The sequence below is a fragment of the Bos indicus x Bos taurus genome, chromosome 8, assembly GCF_003369695.1.
Source record: "Bos indicus x Bos taurus breed Angus x Brahman F1 hybrid chromosome 8, Bos_hybrid_MaternalHap_v2.0, whole genome shotgun sequence".
NCBI classification, from domain to species: Eukaryota; Metazoa; Chordata; class Mammalia; order Artiodactyla; family Bovidae; genus Bos; species Bos indicus x Bos taurus.
Window position 1 is genome coordinate 39,012,880 of NC_040083.1, and position 17,225 is coordinate 39,030,104.

At 41.8% G+C, this 17,225-nt stretch overlaps 1 protein-coding gene across 1 annotated transcript in view; it reads right to left on the bottom strand.

Moving 5' to 3' along the window:
• Nucleotides 1-5,754, bottom strand: part of PDCD1LG2 (programmed cell death 1 ligand 2) — a 63,156-nt gene extending 57,402 nt beyond the window's left edge. The window contains exon 1 of the mRNA XM_027549336.1: nt 5,404-5,754. Within this exon, the coding sequence (XP_027405137.1) occupies nt 5,404-5,425 (22 nt within the window). The 5' untranslated portion in view covers nt 5,426-5,754. The remainder of the gene's footprint in view (nt 1-5,403) is intronic.
• Between the last annotated feature and the right edge of the window lie 11,471 nt (nt 5,755-17,225).

The window sequence follows — 17,225 nt, forward strand, 5'->3', positions numbered from 1 at the left end:
TCCATGGGATTTTCCAGGCAAGAGTACTGGAGTGGATTGCCATTTCCTTCTCCAGGAGATCTTCCCAACCCAGGAATCAAACCTGGGTCTCCAGCATTGCAGGCAGACGCTTTAACGTCTGAGCCACCAGGGAAGCCCTTAATGAAAGAAAGGAATGTCTTAAAACTCAGAATGGCACCAGGCCCCTCACCCATAATAAATACTTTGGAATGTGAGTGGAAAAAATAGTTTTTAATCAAGTAATCAGTTTAGCTGAATTTCTTAATTTCTGGATAATTCTTAATGAAGTTCTGAGTAGTTCTTGATAATTCTGCCTGTGAGCATGTCGTAGTAGTTGAGGGCAAGGCAAGTAGTTGAGGGAAGTATGAACTCTTTCATACTCAGTCAGGCAGGGCCTGAAAGAATGACCTAAAATGGAACAAAATGGCATAGGATAAGCTTTGAGAAATTTTCTTGTGGCTCCAAGAGGAGTCAAGAAAGGCCCTCTTGGTCAGGAGATAATCAAGCTTGAGAGTGAGAAGAAATGAAAGCTACCATTTTTAGATTTGTGAAAGGTCCTGCTCAAATTGCTGTCCTCTTTCTGTTGTCACCCAGGCCACTAGAGAAGCTGCTGCTATTGGTGGCATGGTGGAAGGTTTAGGAGACAGGAGATCCGGTCTTTGTCTCTGCTGCCTTAGGAACTTATTCTCCACTTTCTACAAAAGAAGGGTGAACTAGGTGATTTCCACAGTCCCTTCCATGTGCCATCTATGCAGCTAACAACCAATCTCAACTATTTTGTTTCACCATGTTAGGTAATCCTCAAGTGTGCAACATACCAAGATTTTTGATGAACCATGAAAACTTTAATACTTTTAGGTATTAATGTGTGATTCCATTTCTAACTACCAAAAGTACTATTGGCATATCAGTAACATTTGATCACTAGTGAAAGTTACAATAAGTAAGATTGGCCTTATTCCAGCTAAAGTCTTTCACTCCTTTCCTCTAAAAGGCATTTAAGAAAGAGAGTTAAGATGATATCATAGAGATAATTGATACATTTTAACTTATAAATGTGTATTTATATGAATGTGTGTGAGGGTTCACTCGTGTCTGAGTCTTTCCAACCCCATGGACTATAGTCCACCAGGTTCCTTTGTCTATAAGATTATCCCAGCAAGAATATTGGAGTGAGTTGCCACTTCCTCCTTCAGGGGCTCTTCCCAACTAAGGGATCTAACTCATGTCTCCTGCGGCTCCTGCACTGGCAGGTAGATTCTTTACCACTGAGTCACATGGGAAGCCAATATGAATGTGTTCAGTTCAGTTCAGTCGCTCATTTGTGTCCAACTCTTTGTGACTCCATGAATTGCAGCACGCCAGGCCTCCCTGTCCATCACCAACTCCCGGAGTTCACTCAGACTCACGTCCATCGAGTCAGTGATGCCATCCAGCCATCTCATCCTCTGTCGTCCCCTTCTCCTCCTGCCCCTAATCCCTGCCAGGATCAGAGTCTTTTCCAATGAGTCAACTCTTTGCATGAGGTGGCCAAAGTACTGGAGTTTCAGCTTTAGCATCATTCTTTCCAAAGAACACCCAGGACTGATCTCCTTTAGAATGGACTGGTTGGATCTCCTTGCAGTCCGAGGGACTCTTAAGAATCTTCTCCAACACCATAGTACAAAAGCATCAATTCTTCGGCACTCAGCTTTCTTCACAGTCCAACTCTCACATCCATACACAACTAATGGAAAAACCATAGCCTTGACTAGATGAACTTTTGTTGACAAAGTAATGTCTCTGCTTTTGAATATGCTATCTAGGTTGGTCATAACTTTCCTTCCAAGGATTAAGCGTCTTTTCATTTTATGGTTGCAATCATGATCTGCAGTGATTTTGGAACCCCCCAAAATAAAGTCTGACACTGTTTCCACTCTTTCCCCATCTATTTCCCATGAAGAGATGGAACCAGATGCCATGATCTTAGTTTTCTGAATGTTGAGCTTTAAGCCAACTTTTTCACTCTCCTCTTTCACTTTCATCATATGAATGTGTACATAGACATAAAGTTGAACTTTTGATCTGAGACCCAGGTAGACTATCTGTAGACTTAAGACACAATTCTAATGAATTTAGCTTAGCAGTTCAAATTTAACTTAAATTCAAATTGAATCTCAACTTTTTAATCAATAAATAGTAAGCTCCCATTTTTTCAAGTTTTTATAATAGACTGTGAGAATCAATAGAAGGATTCACCTAAGAAAGCATCCCTACATTTAAAGACATTATAACACAGTCAGAAGGTTAAAACTTGTACACATTAAAAATAATAAGTGGCATAGAATATTTTGCATGAAGATGAAAAAACCCTGGAAGCTGACTGGTAGTGATGGGATTTGAAGTGAGTCTTTGAAGCACTGATAGGAATTGGAGAGCTGAAACAACTCTTAAGGGCACTGCAGACGGCCCAGGAACAAACACGTAGGGCATGTTGAGGAAGACAATGAAGAGCATAACCTGGCTGGAAATATAATTTGAGAATGTTAAGAGCTTAATACCAGGTAGAGCTGCCAAGAAAGACAGTGACAGTCACTCAAACACTGAGTGACAATAACAAAGAAGTTTGGAAAGATTAAATCTAAGTTTTGTTTTTTTTTTCCCTTTAGTATATAATGGTGGAAAAGTGGAATTAGAGGCCAGCTACTTGATTAGGGGTTCACAGTATTCATCCAGAAGTTTGGTAAAGCCCCATATTTAGGGTCAAAAAAAAAAAAAAAAAAAGGAAGAAAGGGAAAGGAAGGAGAAATTTATTATAAGACAACTGATGGGAAAATTGACAAAACAATTGACAAGTGATCAGCCACATGGGAAAGAAAGAGAAGCAACAAGTTGATTGTGATTTTTGAGGCCAGACTGTCAAGACAATATTGATGTTATTGGGGGTGGGGAACAAATATAAGACCAAGAACTGATTTTTAAAGGGAAGATGATGGGTTGAGTTTGAGTCAAGAAGTAATGCAAGGCAGTCAAGAAAACTGTAGGTCTAAAGTTTGGGACACTATTTGAGACTAGAGATAAAAAGTTAATTCTGATAAAAATGTAAGATGATACTAAGGAATAAATTAACTCTCTGAGAGGGAGAGTATAAAAAAAAGAGATTAGAAAGGAAAAGTCTGAACTCTGAGGAACGCTCCAAAATTTGGAGAGTAGGAGTAAGAGACCAGAGAAGAAGGCAGAGAAGAAATGATCTAAGAGTGAGAAGCTTCATTATCACAATATCTCAGAGCCATGGGAGGAAAATCCCAAGAAGCAGAAGGGGCTGATAATAGAAAGATCAGGAGAGTAAGAACTGGGAATCAGTCCCAGGGGTATTGGAAAAGGCTGGAGAGCACCGAGGTGACTGGGGCTGGATAAACTTTCAGATTCCTCCATCTATCCTAGAATTCTGCGAGTTGATTTGAAAATTAGGGGAACACAACCTGAGGAAGCCCCATTGCAGAAGACCCAGGATGGGATATGAGGAGGCCAGGATGCAGTTGCCTCATTACAGGGTAACCCAAGTATGACACGGTTAATGCTGGTGGCATATTTGGATGTTGCCATGTGGAATAAAAATGACACACAACAACCTAAGGATCGCTGTCCAGTGCATCTTAAAGCAAGTCAATCTGAGGTGTAACTCCTAATACTGTCCCTGAGGAATCTGCTTCACTTCCATCAGTCCCGTTGCCTGCTATATTTTATGCAAACATCCCACATCTGATGATTTACCTGCCATTTCATCAAATCAACTAATTCAACAACTGAACAAGCACTCAGTGAGAACCTATGCATATACACTATGATAGGCACTCAGGATTCAGAGGACCTAAAAGGTGTGTCTTACCCTACAAGGAGCTGAAGTTTAATGGAAAGGTTCACAGACAGAAGAAATCTGAAAAGACACCTTGAACAGAAAGCAAGGAAGATATGTTGATAGTGAGAGTTCAGGTAATGAAGGCAAATAGACCAGTTGAGTGGCAACAGATACAGTTCATCTATTCATAAACTCTTAGACTTCAAAGGGAGCTTAAAGAACATCCAGGTCAACTGGCATTTAACTCCTGCTACAACTGTCTGAGGGCTTCCCAGGTGGTGTTAGTGGTAAAGAACCTGCCTGCCAATCCAGGAGACGTAAGAGCCATAGGTTTGATCCCTGGTTCAGAAGCTCCCCTGGAAGAGGGCATAGCAACCTACTCCAGTGTTCTTGCCTGGAGAATCCCATGCATAAGGAAGCCTGGCAGGCCACAGTCCATGCGGTTACAAAGAGTTGGACGTGACTGAAACAACCTGCCACACATGCACAACTATCTGATTACTGCTCACAGTGAATATTCTTACCGTGCATTTTACCAATGTATGTCATTCATTTCCTTCCACAGGACCACAGAATTTCAGGGTTAGAAGACCTTAAAGTGAAAGTGAGAGTGAAGCCGTTCAGTCTTGTCCGACTCTTTGTGACCCCGTGGACTGTAGCCCACCAGGCTCCTCTGTCCATGGGATTCTCCAGGCAAGAATACTGGAGTGGGTTGCCATTTCCTTCTCCAGGGGATCTTCCCAACCCAGGGATCAAACCTGGGTCTCCTGCATTGCAGGCAGATGCTTTACCCTCTGAGCCACCAGGGAAGCCCTTATCTATAGGTAATTTCATTCAAGTTTCACCTCCTCACTTCAACCATTTCTCACATGAGTTCCTTATCATCTCTATTCTATTATGTACACATGGGTAGTGACCAGTAGTGGTTTTCCTTCATTTTGCTAAACTTTCTTTTATCATTTTATGTAGAATAGAAGCCCTTTAGTAGGCCCAAGTCACACTTTTGTTAAATAATGGTTGTTTATAAGTTAATGCGCATGGTTGGTTTTTTTGCCGTGTCCCTCAGCATGTTGGCTCTTACTTCCCTGACCAGGAATCAAACCTGCAACCCCTGCATTGGAAGCTAGGAGTCTTAACCAGTGGATCGCCAGGGAAGTCCTGGTTTGTTTGTTTGTTTTAAACAACTGATTTTTAGAACATATCTTGTAAACACAGGCTACTGTGGAATGTTGACTGCCTGCCAAAGGGTTAATCACAAACAGATGTTGGATGTAAAAAACCAAATTTTTAAGTTCCATTAACTTTCCAAAATTCTAAGTGGAGTGACAATTTCAGGAATATTTCAATTTTTTCCATTCACATTTATTTTGTGCAGAAAACAAAAACAAAAACAACAACTCACCTTTTAAAACTGCTCAGCAAGAATAATAAGCATAGGACCAACAAGAGAAATCCTACTGTTTTGAGGACAGGTGGAAATTAGCTTGTTTATGCCCCTGAACACAATTTCTGAGGCAGTTTCTCACATCTCCAATGGTGTGGAGAGAAAATGTGCCTGCACTTACCCGACTGTGGCAGCCTCATCATGGTCCGCAACACCAACTCACAAAATGAGACAATCACAGCCCATTTGATACTCCCATCAGGCCTTGGTGAGGCTCCTCAGGCAAAGACTCAAAAAGAAAATAAAACAACAAACAGTAGCTGTTTGTCAGTCCTCACAGAAGCCAACAAAACAAACAGCCAAAATGAAAATAAAACCTAGGTTGCTGCCTGGGTTCTTTCTAGCTGGCAGAGGGACAGCTAGAAAGGAGATGGCGGCTGACAGAAAAATATGGAGATAAGGTACATTAAGCAAGAGGAGAAAAGATATCATCCCCATCCAGCTCAGGCTTTCTCTTAACATGAGGACAATTCAAACCAAAACTGATTCTAAGGAACTGATTACAGCCCAGCCTACTGGGAGGTTTTTGTTTCACTTTCAGCGTTGCACATTCTAGCTACGCACCAAGAAGTTTGCATAGATATTATCTGTTTTCTTAGGCTGCTGTAACAAATCACTACAACCTGAGTGGCTTAAAACCACAGACAGTGTATCTACATTTCTCTCACAATTTCTGAGGCTAGAAGTCAGAGGTCAAGGTGTCACATGGCCATACTCCTGCTGAAGGCTCCAGGGAAGAATGCTTCCTTGCCTCTTCCTACCTTCTGGGGACTCCTGTCAAACCTTGGCATTCCTTGGCTGCAGCTGATCATCCCAATCTCTGCCTTCATCTTCACCTTATTTATGACCTTATTCCTTGCTCATATTCTTTGTGTCCTCTCCTCTTCTTATAAGAACACCAGCCATTGTGTTAGTGCCCACCCTACTTCAGTATGACCTCATCTTAACTAATTACATTTGCTAACACCCTAGTTTCAAATAAGGTCACATTCAGAGGCTCCAGTGGGCATGGAATTTTGGGGGAACACTATTCAACCCACTACAGAGCTTCATTTCATTCTTGGAGCAACTTGTGGTCTAGATACTGTTAGACCCATGATACATATGAGGAAACAGTTGACATCAAGCAACCTTTCCTCAGTTGCATGGCTGTATTTGAACTCAGGCCTCCGAGGCCCCACTACACCATGAGGCTTTTCAATAGGGAGACTCAAACCTGGTGGCAAGGAAAGGACAACTTGCATGTAGTCCTAGAAGACCAACTCAATTCCTATGACCCCAATTCACTTGGTTCATAGGAATGAGGTCAGAAGAGACAGGGTAGGTTTTCTTAGTCATATTTCTCTGATGTGTTCTAATCCTCTTAACATGTCGTACCTCTAAATCTCCCCTGCCTAACTGTTTTTCTTTTGAAAAAGCAGCATTTTCCTTTCCTCCTTCTCATTCTTTATATTTCATCTCTTAAAGCAGAAGGGATGAAACTTGTAGTAGCTGCAAATAGGAGTGGCTGCCTAGACCCCGAGAATTGGGCTGTGTGGGGAACTGCTTCTCCACCCATAGCTCTAGCCATATGCTTTTAATGAGAGTTGCCTGCTGTTACTTGACCTTCCTTCGGAGAATGGACGAATATCCCCTGCAAGACTCTAAAAAGTTCAGCATCTGTGAGGTCCACATACCACCCACCAGAGTTCCTGCCTTTCTTCAGAAGGGAGATATACTCTCTACTGTCCCCCTTCCTCTACCTCGCCTGGGCCCCATGGCATTCGTGGGGCTGCCAGGAAAGTGGCAGGCAGGGAGCTTTGGGGCACATGGTGAAGGTGCTTCACAAGCAGGATTCAAAAATGTGAAACAAAGAACGTGGTGATCTGACCATCTCCAAGTCTTCATGGGGAGTGTTCTTGAGGGACAAGGCTCTGCATTTAAAAACTAAACATTCAGCAAGATTATAAGATATTGCTATGAAGGGAAAAGAAGTTTCAAACCTCATAGGAATCTCAGTTCACACAGTGATACCCTGATCATCAGAAGCATCTCTATTCAGCTAAAGAGCAAAGACTCCGGAAGCAACTTAGAAGAGCTGACTGGGGACCTCCCTGGTGGTCCAGTGGTTAAGAATTTGCCTTGCAATGTAAGGAATGCAGGTTTGATCCCTGGTTAGGGAACTAAGATCCTTCATGCTGCAGGGCAAATAAGCCCTCACTCTGCAATTACTGAGCCCGTGCTTTGGAGCCCAATGAAAGATCTTGAGTGCCACAACTAAGACTCAACGAAGCCAAATAAATTAATTAATTTAAAAAAGAAAGAAAAGCTGACTAATCTTTGTTAGAACAAGTTGACCTGCCTTTGTCAGAAAAGCAATGTAGCATTGACCAGGTATTGTCTGAAGAATGTTTGAACACTGAGCAATCTCAGCTAGAAAAAACTCTATTACTATGCCAAATAAAAACAAAAAGAAAACTATCAAATCAAAAAACACATGAAGAGCTAAGCTTGCTCAGTTCAGTTCAGTCGCTCAGTCGTGTCAGACTCTTTGCGACCCCATGAATCCCAGCACGCCAGGCCTCCCTGTCCATCACCAACTCCCGGACTTCACTCAGACTCACATCCATCGAGTCAGTGATGCCATCCAGCCATCTCATCCTCTGTCATCCCCTTCTCCTCCTGCCCCCAATCCCTCCCAGCATCAGAGTCTTTTCCAATGAGTCAACTCTTCGCATGAGGTGGCCCAAGTACTGGAGTTTCAGCTTCAGCATCAGTCCTTCCAAAGAAACCCCAGGGCTGATCTCCTTCAGAATGGACTGGTTGGATCTCCTTGCAGTCCAAGGGACTCTCAAGAGTCTTCTCCAACACCACAGTTCAAAAGCATCAATTCTTCGGCACTCAGCTTTCTTCACAGTCCAACTCTCACATCCATACATGACCACTGGAAAAACCATAGCCTTGACTAGATGGACCTTTGTTGGCAAAGTAATGTCTCTGCTAAGAAGCAAGAATTTGAGAGGAGAAAAGAGAGAGAAACTCAAAGCCTTTACAAAAAGAAGAAAATCAAAGTGTCCAAAATACTGAGCAGAAAATTATAAAGGGAAAACCAAATTTGAATGGAGTTTCTTCTTAAACAAATGGAGTTTCTTCTTAAAAAATACAAGAACATAGGACTTCCTTGGTGGTGCAGCAGATAAGAATCTGCCTGCCAATGCAGGGGTCACGGTTCAATCCCTGGTCTGAGAAGATTCTACATGCTGCGGAACTACTAAGCCCATGTGCCACAACTTCTGAGCCTGTGCTCTAGAGTCCCTAAGCCACAACTACTGAAGCCCATGTGCCCACAGCCTGTGCTGTGTAACAAGAGAAACCACTGTAATGAAAAGCCCACGCACTGCAATGAAGGATAGACCCCACTCGCTGTGACTAGAGAAAGCCCATGTGTGGCCACAAAGACCCAGTGCAACCAAAAAAACAGAATAAAATTTAAAAAATAAGAACAAATTTAAGTCAGACATGTCACCCTTAATGAAGGGTTAAAATATATCTACCATTTACAGAGTTTTTCTTATATATAAACCTCATAACAATTAACTAAATCTATCAACAGAAACTGGGATGCTACGCTGTACTAAATTTAAAATGTCCAAATACTTTTGTTTTTATAAGAGAAAATTTTCTATATATGTTCTACATAATATTATTTTTTTAAAATGTATTTGCCTCTGAAAGAAGGTTGGCCAAGAGAACTGAAAGAACCTCCTATTTGAGTGAAAGGTTCAAACATATAATACTTTTGTACCATATGAAATCACATGAAATAAAATGTTAAAAAAAATTGAGTCATTATGTTGTGTACCAGGAACTAACATAGTGTTATAGGTAAATTATCCTTCAAAAGCAAGCAAACAGACTTTTAGGAAAAGATGAGATTTCTTGAGAAAAGAGGCAAGGGCAGATGGAGGGGGAATTGGATGAAGGTGGTCAAACTATACAAGCTTTCAGTATTATAAGGTAAATAAGTACTAGGGAAAGGATTCACATAACGAGCACTGCTGTATGTTATATATGAAAGTCGTTAAGAGAGTAAATCCTAAGAAAGAGAAAATTTCTTTTCCAATTTTTAAAATTTTGTATTTATATGAGATGATAAATATTCACTAACTTGTTGTGGGCATCATTTCATGATGCATATATGTCAAGTCATAATGCTGCACACATTAAATTTACACAGTGTGGTATGTTAATTATGTCTCAATAAAATTGGAAGTAAACGAAAAAAAAAAGCTCACATAATACACATAATAAAACAGTGCTTGTCACTAGCAGGTGCTAAGTCAATGTTAGCTACTTCAGGTCCAAAAAATAAGTCCAGTAGTTCCCACTTTACTAGGCCTTATTGGGAAGAAAAAATTAAAAAAGAACACAAGTCTAAGTGTGAGAAAGAAATGTTTCCTGGGTTTTGGGGACTTGGACAAAGAGAAAGAGCCCAGAAAGAGCATCTCAGAACTGCAAGAAGCCAGCAATTTAGCTAGAACCAGCCTTAGCAACCTTTCTAAAGTCAGGGGCCAACGTCTTGATATGAGTTTATCTGGAATGTGACAAAAAGGAATGATGGCTAACCTCCTCTCTCAAAAAATGGGGATAGAGGATTCAGAGGTGAGGAAAAAGTCATAGGCAGAGGGAGTCAGATGGGGGGGGGGAGTGGAAATCCACACTGAAAACTAGACTTCTTCAGTTGCAGTCAACCCCGGGGCTGGAGGTTGGTCATTTGCCATCTTATTAGAAGTCACACACATAGCTTGGAATCCCATGTGATCTCTACCTGTGAAGGAAAACTGTTGCTCAAAGTGAGGGAAGGGAAAGTGTGGATGAATATTCTGGCCAGAGCAACTGAGATGGTTGTATTTAGAAGGAACAAGGCCCAGGTTTCCTTCACTTTCTGAAAGAAACTCATCTAAATGGGAGGTTTATTGTAAGTTTAATAGTTTGATTAAGTACATTTCCTGCTCTAGCAATCCCCATGTCACCGAATGGGGAAGAAATAACTGGGGAGATGGCTCCTCATAGAGAAAAAAAGTTACAGAAGTCACAAATGTCAAGTTTCATTAAGGTCAAATTCCCTAGAGAAGTCTCCCAAGTGCAAGGGTGGGGGCAGGAAATGAGGGTGCAGAAGAGGGGACTATGGGAGAAATTGAACAGCTTCACTGGCCTTTAGCCAGAAAAACTAAATGAGAGGGATTCAAGAGACAACGAGGAGGTTGTGGAGGGCCTGGAGGGAATGTTTACTGTCTTCTTCTTCTCTGGTTCTTAGGAGAAAAGGGGGTGCTAGACATACATCCTTGATGCTTGAGAGTGCCTTTATGTAGACATTAATACCTGCTTCTTGCCTGAAATTCCTGAAGTGGGGGTGGGGGTTCACTGGAGTATCCCATACCTTGTGTGTGTGCTAAGTCGTTCAGTTGTGTCTGCCTCTCTGTGACCTCATGGACTGTAGCCTGCCCGGCTCCTCTGTCCATGGGATTCTCCAGGCATGAATACTGGAGTGGGTTGCCACTTCTTTTGCCAGGGGATCTTCTGCACTCAGGGATTGAACTCACGTCTTTTACGTCTCCTGCACTGGCAGGAGGGTTCTTTACCTCTAGGGTCTGAAAAACTGTAGAGTTGTTTTCAAGGATGAAGAAAATGGGGTCACCCCTAATTCCAGGCCCCAGAGCCTTCAGTGGCCTCTGAACACCCCCAGAGTAACTGCGGCTTCAGGTGACACAGAGGGAGGGAAATCAGGGGCACAGGAGTTCTGGGCCCTTATCAGGTCAGACTGAAGCCTGGAAGTATTTCCCTCCCTGACTCCAAGATAACAGAGCCATACTTTAGCCTGTTCTGGGAGAAGGGGGGATATGTGAAAAGGATATATGATTGGAATTTCAAGTGGGACTGGATTCTAGCAGTTCCCCTCAAAATTAAAGATAGATTTACGGTATGACTCAGCATTCTACTCATAGGTATACATACCCAAGAGAAATGAAAATAAATGAGACAAAGGGTCATGCTCTACCCAACAGGCTAGGAGGTTTGATGGGATTCTATTGGCAACACTTTCTAAAAAACCGTTTACTAGCATCTTCGAACATGTAGCCCAGATAAACTCTTCAGAGAGAAACTCTTTAGTTAGTAGATGAGAAACAGAGGGCCCCTGACCAGAATTTTGTTACTTGTTCCAGACCTTTCTACAGTCTGGGTTGTGCTCCCAGCTTCTGATTTGACCAGATACCTGTGTGGAATTATGATTTTTGCTCAAGTGGGTCTCTATTACATCAGACAGTTCTAATAATACAAAAGAGCAAAAATGCCTGAGATTTACCTATTGCTGCAAGCTAACTATGCCTGACCTCATTTTTAGGGTGGTTGGGAGGAGAAGAACAAGGTAAACCTACAAAACCAAATAATCTACATGTGTTCTAAAGTCTCCCTTTCCTTTGTCCTGGCTCATTGCTGGGAGGTTGGAGGGAGGCAAGAATGTTGAACCTACACATCTAGGCTTGCTCTAAGATGAACCCGGTCTGAAGGATCCCCAGAGTTCCAAACTTTTTAGGAACTCTGTGCCAGAAATGGAGACAAAAGACCAAATAGTTATGTCTTATTATAAATCAAATATCACACAGCCATTTCACCCAGGGACTTCCTAACCAGGGCTGATCAAGACTACAATATCTTCCCAGGACTAAACAGTGGAGGGAGTCTATCTCCTGAAGCCTCACCTGGGAAAGCAGATGCAGTGCTTGGACCAAGTGAAGGGGACATTTGAACTTACAGTCAGGTAAAGGAAATCTGAGGTTTGGCTCTTTGGTTTCAATTCAGTTTGGGGAAGAAAAAAAGTGAAATGATGATTCATTGCTTCAAATGCAGTCAAGGGCAGGACGAGACAGCTGACTCATGTTTTGGGGTCAGATCAGTGATTCCCAGATCTGGCTGCACAGCAGAATCCCCTGGGGAACTTCAAAAAACATACAGATGCCGGGGCATTACTCCAGATCTCTTGATTCAAAATCTCCAGAGGTGCGATCCAAAAATATGTATTTTTCAAAACTTCTTTCAGGTGGTTCTGAATTAACCAGTCTGCCCTAATTGGTGACTCAGCATAAGGGAATTCCTAGGTGATGATGTTCACAGCAGTCCTTGTGAAGAAAAGTAAGTGAAAGGGAGAAAAAGTAGGCGAGCACCCAGAGATTAACAGTGGCTGTTTAAATATATCTGTCCATGCCTCTTCGATTTTTTTTTTTTTTTGGCTAAAAAGAGGTGATATCATGAGCCTTAGTTTACCAGTGGGGAGAAAAACGTAAGTACTCAGATATGAGTTGATCTCTCCTAAGATGCCAGAGTTAGTGGCAGGGTTGCTTTTAGAAACCACAGTAACTGGTTAGAAGGGTGGTGCTATGTAGAAAGTGGAGAGCAGTGACACAGGGACTGAAAAGCTGGATCAGGTTCCACTCCTCACCAGCTGTGTGAGTTAACTGAGCACTGAAGGTAGAATGCCTGAAACAAGAGAAGGAGTTCTGTTCATGATATTTTATAATTTACATAGGATGACTAGAATCTTACATTAGATGATCAATGTAAAATAGAGTCTTCTGGTCCCTTTTGCTTAAATGGCATGTTAAAAATTAGTGACTTCTCTATGGAAGCAATGTAGATGTCCATCAACAGACGAATGGATAAAGAAGCTGTGGGATATATACCTGAATACTACTCAACCATAAAAAGGAATGCATTTGAATCAGTTCTAAAGATGTGGATGAACCTAGAGCGTATTATACAGAGTGAAGTAAGTCAGAAAGAGAAAAACAAATAATGTATATTAACACATATATATGAAATCTAGAAAGATGGTACTGATGAACCTATTTGCAGGGCAGCAATGGGGACGCAGACACAGAGAACAGGCTTATGGACAAGACAAGGGAGGGGAAGGAGAGGGTGAGATGAATGGAGAGAGTAGCATGGAAGCATATACACTACCATACGTGAAACAGATAGCCAATGGAAATTTGCTCTATGACTCAGGGAACTCAAACTGGGCTCTGTAACAACCTAGAGGGGTGGGGAAGGGTGGGAGGTGGGAGGGAGGTTCACGAGGGAGGGGACATATGTACACCTATGGCTAGTTCACGTTGATGTATGGCAGAAATCAAACCAATATTGTAAAGCAGTCATCAACCAATTAAAAATAAATAAATATTTTAAAATAGTGACTTTATTTAATGACCATTCTTACTCTGAACTTGGTGTCAGATGGGGTAGAAAGCAGAAAACAAAAAATAAATTAATATGCAAGTACTGCTTTCCCTATTACTCTGGAATCTTGAGGCCACATGGCTTTGATTTTCAGATATTCAGTCCACAAAGAATGTTCAATAATTGAACAATGTTACGTTCCAGGCATGAAGGATGCAGAAGTATCTAAGACATTGTTTCTGCCTCAAAGGGTTCATGTCCAATGGGGAGAAAGACAAATGAACAGGATTCTCATAGAGGGTGGTAAATGTAGGCACAGAGAGTGTGCAGCTGTTTTCCAGCCTCTGTGACAACTTGTCCACTGGGGAACGCTGGGGCCTGCCTCTCAGCCTGAGATGGGATGTTGGTGGTGACAGTACGGGAGCAATATAAGTGCCACAACAGAAGGAGCTACCAGGTCGGTGCACAGTATAGAGAAGGAACTAATTAATTCTAGGTTGGATGGCTTAAGAAGGCTTCCTTGTTTTACAAAAAAGGAAGCTGAAGCTTAGACGGGTTAAGCAAACAATGGACAGTGGGAGGCTGAGGAGCCTTGGGGAACAGCAGGGAAAGAGGACAGAGTCATGCTCCTGTCACCGGACCGCTCCTCAGACCCGGCACCCCAACTCCTCCTTGCCGAGGAGGAGCAGATGAACCCTACTCTGAGGAGCACAGGGCTCATGACCAGAGATCTCTGTCCAAATCTTTGTTTCACTATGTCCTGGCCCTGAGACCTTAAACAAATGACTTTCTCTCTTGGATTCTGTTTTAGTATTTATTAAATACTGATAATAAAAGGCTTGCCTCATTACATTGTCATATAGATTAAGTGATTTGAGACATGGAAAGTGCTTAGAACAGGGTCTCTGGTGCACAGTATAAATGTTAATTATTATTATTATGTTATTCCCTGATTGGTGTGGCCAACCCAAGATCTCACTCTGAAAACCTAAAACCTAGCTCATTTTCCCCCCTCAGAACTAAAATGTAGCTTTTTTTTAGATTGTAAAATGATATACTGTATCATTGTAAAATATTTTTAATGAAAAAAAGTAAAGATTACCCATTACCTAATTCCAGAGATAACAGCTTTTATGTTTTGGTGAACATAATTCTCTATAGCTCTCTGGACACATCTATATGAATACAACTTTAATAAGTAGCATTATCTGAGGATACTATTCAGTGAATGGCTATTGTTACTCATCAAAGATATTGTGGGTGTCTTTCCATGTCAATAATTATAGATCCCAAACTTATTTGTAAAGACTGATTAAGTATTTCATTGTATGACTGTGACACAATTAATTTATGCCATCCTCTAGTTCTGGTCAGTTAGGTTATTTCCAATGCTGATATTACAAAACAGTTGGCACCACTGACTGAACCCACACAGTTAGCCAAGGGCACTTCTCTAATTATTTCTTGGGACAACTTGCTGCAAGTGGAATCTCTGGATCAAAAGGGTATTAACCTAAAGACACATGTCCCAGTAAAGTAACTCATATTGCAAGGAAACAGACTGGCCGGTCAGCTGGCTTGACAGAAGTTTTCGTGAATGTGGCTTCTGCAGCGACTAGTTGTGGGAGGACAACTAGGCCAGTGGTCAGTTTGTGGGAGGGTAAAAATGGGGAGGCAGTCCCTGCTGTCAGGTTCCCAACATGTTCCTGTGTGAGCAGGTAATTTTTCAAACTTGTGAAGGAACTCTGTGGAGAATTTACTGACCTCTTCGTTAGAGCAACACTACCCTATAATTTCTCTGAATATCTGGCTTTTCTAGGAAACCCATTAGGGAAGTTTAACTAGCTGGAAAATGTCACTTAACTTTTAAGGAACCTTCTAACGGTATAATGTCTAAGGGTATTTTGTACCCATCAGGCTTGGGAAAGATTCTTCTCAGCCCCAAATTCTCCTCATCACTTGCCCAGTGATCCTGAGCATTTTCCTTAGCAAATGAAGCTGGAATGTGGAATGGGAGTGGTAGCCTTGAGACTCAGCCCCTTCTACTGACCAGGGAGTAATGAAAGATGAAGAGAAGATGGAAAGGAAATGAATACAGACTGAAATGCATCAAGGGATTTGGCTGGATCAGACTTTCACAAGTGGAGGGAGGTGAGAAAAATGCTTGGCCCACCACTGTAACCAGAGGTCTGCCATTGCACACATTTCATTCCAGCCTCCCTGACCACTCAGACAGTATCCTTGGTGGACATTCTGACTCACAGGCTTGGTGTGGGTGAGGACTGATCAGAAGGAGTTAGGGGAATGTGCAGTCTGCTACTACTTTTAGTAATTCTTACCGAAGTGGAATGCAGTAACAGGCTAACATTCATAGAGGCCTAAACATTGCCAGGACAGTTCCAATAACTTTATGTATATTAACCCATTTAACTCTCACAGCAAACCTAGGGGGTAGGTACTCTCGTGGATCCCATTATATAGGGAAACTGAGGCCCAGAGAAGGCAGATAATTTGCTGAAGTTCACATAGGAGTAAATGGGAGAATTGAGGTTTAACCCTCATGTCTAATTCTGGAGTTCCTTTATTTACTCTCATTTTTATTTACTGTGGTAAGAATAGGTGTCTATGATTCCATCTTCAACCAGACACTCTAGAAATAATCAGAAATATATACATACACATACATACATATGTACATACATACCAGGGGTAACCTTAGAGAAGCTAATGGGAGTTCTTGAGCCTGTTGGTCAAAGTGAAACCTCTTAAGATTGATCAAAAGTAAATAAATAAAAGAAGATTGAATGGAGGTCCTCCAGGTCGGGGATTGGGAAACAAAACACCATCTTTAAGGGCAGAACCCTGGGGATTCTAACTGGAGGATGTGTGATATTATCTGACAGCTACATGTTTTGCATTAAAAGCCAGAGATAAGTGGACATCTTTGCTTTTTCTCTTTGTCAACTTTATAGTTTCTTTACTTTTCCTTCCTTGTTCCTTTTGTCCCTTCCTCATAGGCTACAGCTGCTTTGTACCTAACAGACATACACACTATTCATTTCTCATTCAGGCACACAAATTTACAGATGTATATATTTATACACCTTTGTATCCATTTCCATCTATACATATATATATTCCATACATACACATTTGTCTCCATGAATTGTTCATTTTCTAAAAATGTTATTAAGACATCAGGTTTAGGAAATGTTTTACTCCATGTACTGTATTTACAAGGTCATGAAATTATGACTTCACTGCTCAAGAAAACAGGACAAGAGTTGGGTCAAATGAGGTACCTAAGATGCTTAGACACCCAGTCAGAGGCCAGAGCCATGATATGATACTGAGAATGAAGAGACAGAGATGCTGGGAGAAGTGACCAAAGAGCAGACAGAGTCAGCAAGCCATTGAGCAGTGGATGGAAAGGAAGGAGAGTGAGTTGGCTGAGAGGTATGGTCTAAGAGCGGGGGTACTATACTTCCATTATGGGTATAGCAGCCCAGATTTTCACTCCCTGCTGACAGCCACACTGGGCAGTCAACGCCTCTCTCCCCTAGTAGGTGATTTTAAGTATAATCATGCTAGTTTAACTTGCCACAGGCTCACCTGTTACGTCTTTTCAACAGATATGCATGTGTGAGGGCACGTGCATGTGTATGCAGCTATCCATTTCCAGTAACCTCTTAAAGTTCAGACCAGAGCATTCTCATAACCCTCCTGACT